At 33.7% G+C, this 4551-nt stretch overlaps 1 protein-coding gene across 1 annotated transcript; it reads left to right on the forward strand.

Annotated features, from left to right (window-relative positions):
* Positions 1–2463: 2463 nt before the first annotated feature.
* On the forward strand, positions 2464–2892 carry LOC108916756. Its single transcript, XM_018723051.1, has one exon. The coding sequence runs from the start codon at positions 2464–2466 to the stop codon at positions 2890–2892; it is 429 nt and encodes a 142-aa protein (XP_018578567.1).
* The last annotated feature ends 1659 nt before the right edge of the window (positions 2893–4551 follow it).

The raw sequence follows: 4551 nt of genomic DNA on the forward strand, positions 1-4551 counted from the left end.
TTAAAGAATATGGCGCCCTTAAGAAATAAAACAATCAAGGTATGAATTATTAGCTATGTGTGTTTAAAAAAACAATTATGTTTACAGCTTTCACTTGTACCTTTTTATCTTTCTCAACGTCATTGTGAATAGCGTAACATAACGGATATTTCCGCAAATCGCTCTTCATGTGGGAAGTTGCCCTCGTCAGGGACTCATTCAATCAGCTTATTTCTTTTAGGAGATGAACATTTTTTTAAGGATTATTCTAAATTATGTTTTTCTTTTGGGTTGTGTTCTTTATAATATAACTCGAATAAAACTTCATGAAAACACCAATATTAAAATAGGATTCGATTTGTTTGTCAGGATATATATTTCTCGCTTAATACTCCTGGTAAAAAAAACTGCATGTGATTATAAACTTTTCAATTTTTTTATGTAATTAATTTTTATTATTCTACTAAAATATACTTTCAGTTATAATACCACTAGAGCTTCAATTATTACTGGAAATTTTTTCGAGCACACGAATTTTCTAAAAAATATTCGTGTGCAAGAAAAAATTTCCAGTTTTTAATTGAAGCTAGAGTGGTATTCGGTAAGAAAATTTCACAATAAAATCAAAGTAACTTACATACATATAACATTAGGTTAAATAAAATACAACTAACCGACTTTAGTTAAGCAAAATAATAAAAAATAAGTCGATAATAGATCAATCCCTCAGTTTTCCACATACTCATTTTACTAAAGTTGGTAGAAATATATTTTCTTACAAAGAACCTTAAGCACTATGTAATATCAATAAAATTCATATGTATATATTATTAAGAAGGCCATGGAATCCATGTCAAACAAGGTAATCGTGACTTTTGACGTTATTTGACCATTTTCTTTAAAATCGTTGTGTTGTACAATTGAAAAATGGAGCGGTTTGAGAAATACGTTTTATGCAAGTTTTGCAAAAAAGTTAGTGAAATTAAAATGTATCATCGGAACATAAAATTTTTTATGTATTTATTACAAGAATGCGGGCCAGAAATTTATTCGCCAAACTTGTTTGGGATTATTAAAAATCATTTGCTTCTTGTGTGTAAGAAATATGGGGCTCTTCGTGGATCACAGCAGAATAAGATTGTTTCAAAGTACTACATTTATTTTTTGAAACATAGACATTTTATAAATTTTAGTGAACGTGTGCTTGTTTATTCCCCATTAAGAAAAGAAGACGTGGCTGAGGAATTTCAGCAACATTTCGATGCTTTAATTAAAACTACTAAACGTACATACTTGGTAAATAATTATTTATAAATGATTTTTACTTATTAAATTATGATAGAATAAATTTGAAGTTAAATATAAATGTCATTTTATTTATAAATGTCAAAAAATTTCCAGTGTAATTTCATGCTCCTTACTCCAAGGAAGAGAAAAATTTCCGGAAATTTTCTTAGTTGCTATAGTAACGCTACAAAATACAGGCCTTTAATTGGCTGAAAAATACTATTGTGAAATTTTCAGTATAATTATTATATCATGGCCTTTACTTAATAGTTCAATTCAACACTTACTTTTTTATAACAATTTGTGTTTCCGGCGGAGACAGTACCTTGTTTTATACAGGGTGTATCACGAAAACCTTAGGTTGGAAATTATGTGGGAAAGAAACTGAAATGAATATGGTTGAATATGGAAGACTATTGTTTTTTTACAGTCAAATCAGAATCTTTATTTTAAATATATATAGCTAAACCCAACCGTTTCGGAAATATTTATCAATTTATTAAAAATTTAACTATTTTCATATCACATATATACATTTATCTTGTGACATGAACTGTGGTCATCAATGTAAATATTTTTTAATAATGTACCAAATATTAATTTTGTTAATTAGTTTTTAATACGTAACAACTTCCAGATATTTTAAAACTGGCAAATGTAACTTAAAAACTGTATTCATATTCTTAAAACAACTGTTTCATACACAACCGGAAGTATACCAAAATCAATTAACACTAACCATATAAAATCTATTCAGTGTCTCTAGAAAATAAGATTTACTGAATTTTTAATATGAGCAATACTATATTAATGTACAGGACGTCCTAAAAAAAGAAGGCCAATCCGGTAACCACAGACTCCTGAGGTATACAGGCACTTATCTATACAGAAAAATGCTTCATTCAGTAAGAGTGCACTTAGGAATACGATTCACTATAATGAGCGGCACACAACCTGTCACTATAATATCTTATGTTTAATTGATGAGCTTCGATCCCTATTTACGAAAGTACCCATCGACGAAGCCTTGGAGGAACTGCATCGAAGACTAATCGCAGAGGACAAGGATGAGAACCTAATAGGTTTGGCAAAAGTGTGCATAAAATCGACCTTCTTTGCATTCCGGGACCAATACGAACATATACATGGAAGCCTTTTTTTGAAGAAAGCCCTGGAACCCACAACGTTGAAGCCTAAATGTACCGATTTGTTGACGACACCTTCATCATCTGGCCCCACGGTCGCAACACCGTAGCGGATTTCCTGGATCACATCAATGGGATACATCCAGATATCCAGTTCACCATGGAAGTAGAGAAAAACGCCGTTCTTCCCTTCTTGGATGTTTTGGTTGAGAGGAAACCAGATGGCACTTTAAGACACCGAGTATATAGGAAGCCAACTCAAACAGACATATATCTGAATGCGGAGTCCCACCACCATCCAGCCCAGAAACAGGGGATCATAAATACCTTGATTCATCGAGCGCGGATCATCGGCGAGCCAGGACACTTAGCCGAGGAACTAGAACACCTTCGCACGGCCCTGAGAGGGAATGGCTACACGGCAAGAAATATAGAACGAGCTATTAGGAGGAGACATACGCCCATGGTGAAACAGGAGTAGTTAGCGTCTACGTATCTACCTTACGTGAAAGGTTGTACAGATAAAATCGGGAGTCTTTTGAAGAAAAGGAATATCAACACAGTACTCAGCACTGTAAAGAAGCGTTTCCAAAGACCTGCAACAATGACCAGCTCTAGGGCCCCGGTGTGTACAGTATTCCTTGCTCTTGCGGAAAGGTCTACATAGAACAAACAGCATCAACACGAGGTTAAAGGAACACAAAAGTCATCTCAAAAATAACAACTGGGTAAAATCGGTAGTAGCAGAGCATAGGGCGGACATGGGACACACAGTGGATCTGAGTGAATGATGGTGGTGAGAGAGAGAGAAGATTTTGGCCCCGACTATAGAGTGAAGCATTGGAAATTTACAGAAATCCGAACAGGGATGGTGGCGTGGATCTGCCAGGTATATGAAAAAGAGTCATCCGTGAAAGCAACCCATTGGAACGTCAACAACGCGTACGAGATCACCCACCGGAACATCATGGACCAGTGACCACATCAAATATAAATAGTGACAATATTAGTAGATCTCCAGCTTCAGAGTAACTTCTGAAGCAGAGAGCGATATGTCTCTCGAAACGTCAAGAGTTGCAAATCGACGATGTGGCAACCAGCCCGGAAATCATTCAGTCATTCAGCCTTAGACAACTAAAAACCTATCACTGGTATTTCAAGGTCGTCCTCGCCCCCACTCAACTCGAGGGAAGTAGCTCCCGATCGAGCCTAGAGTAGTTGCAATAAGATAAGCTGTAGAGACAAAACTTGACGTGATAGAAGAAAACTGACTGCAGTTTTAAAATCAGCATGTGCTTATTTACGACTAGAACAGTTGGAAAATCTAAGTCAATGCTGAAAATTATTGTCTAAAGTGTTAAATAATTTCAGTTTCATTAACTGAAACGATTTTTATGTCCGTATTTAATACAATAATAATACTATCTTAAATAAATGTCATTATTGTTGTAGATATCTGCATCTTTATGTTACAATATCACTATCACTTTATTAGTCATGAAAATGTTCTTGTAAATAAATGCATTAATAAGGTACTACATTCGTAGACTTACTTATGGCACTCTTTGTAGAATAGAGAATCATGGAAATATATATACATATTTAAGGTTGTACAATATCTATTTATTAAGTTGCTTTTATTGAGCTCTTTTATTGAAACACGAAAATAGGTACCTTCATTCCACAGAAATTTCCGTTTGCTTTTCTCTTTGATATTGGCATTATTAGTACATACCATCATGACTGCTTTAATGAAAATTCTGTACCTACCGGCAAGAGGAAATCAATCGTTTAAACTAAGGAAATTGCAAACAACCGGCAGGAATTAGTCTTTGTCTCGATAATTTATGTGCATTCTTTTCTATTCCCAATCTTATTAGATCAAATAGAACAGCAACAGAAACAATATCTAGAAATTATTTGATATTTTTATAGTGGAAATAAATAACAAAAATACTGAATTTTTGTATCTTTTGGAAAACGTAGGTTTTGCTCTTGTAGTATAAAAATTGTGATGATAATCGAAAAAAATTCAAGTGTCAAAATATATGATCATACACATCAATAAAGATTGTGATGTTCATATTCGCATATGTACATGCTATAATTATTTTAAGACGTACATCAATAGTATGTAATC

Source organism: Anoplophora glabripennis, unplaced genomic scaffold, assembly GCF_000390285.2.
Source record: "Anoplophora glabripennis isolate ALB-LARVAE unplaced genomic scaffold, Agla_2.0 scaffold1751, whole genome shotgun sequence".
In the NCBI taxonomy this organism is placed as follows: domain Eukaryota; kingdom Metazoa; phylum Arthropoda; class Insecta; order Coleoptera; family Cerambycidae; genus Anoplophora; species Anoplophora glabripennis.

Bases quoted from the DNA above. Each gene is read 5' to 3' on its own strand.
- LOC108916756 (XM_018723051.1), top strand. From the start codon at position 2,464: ATGTACCGATTTGTTGACGACACCTTCATCATCTGGCCCCACGGTCGC.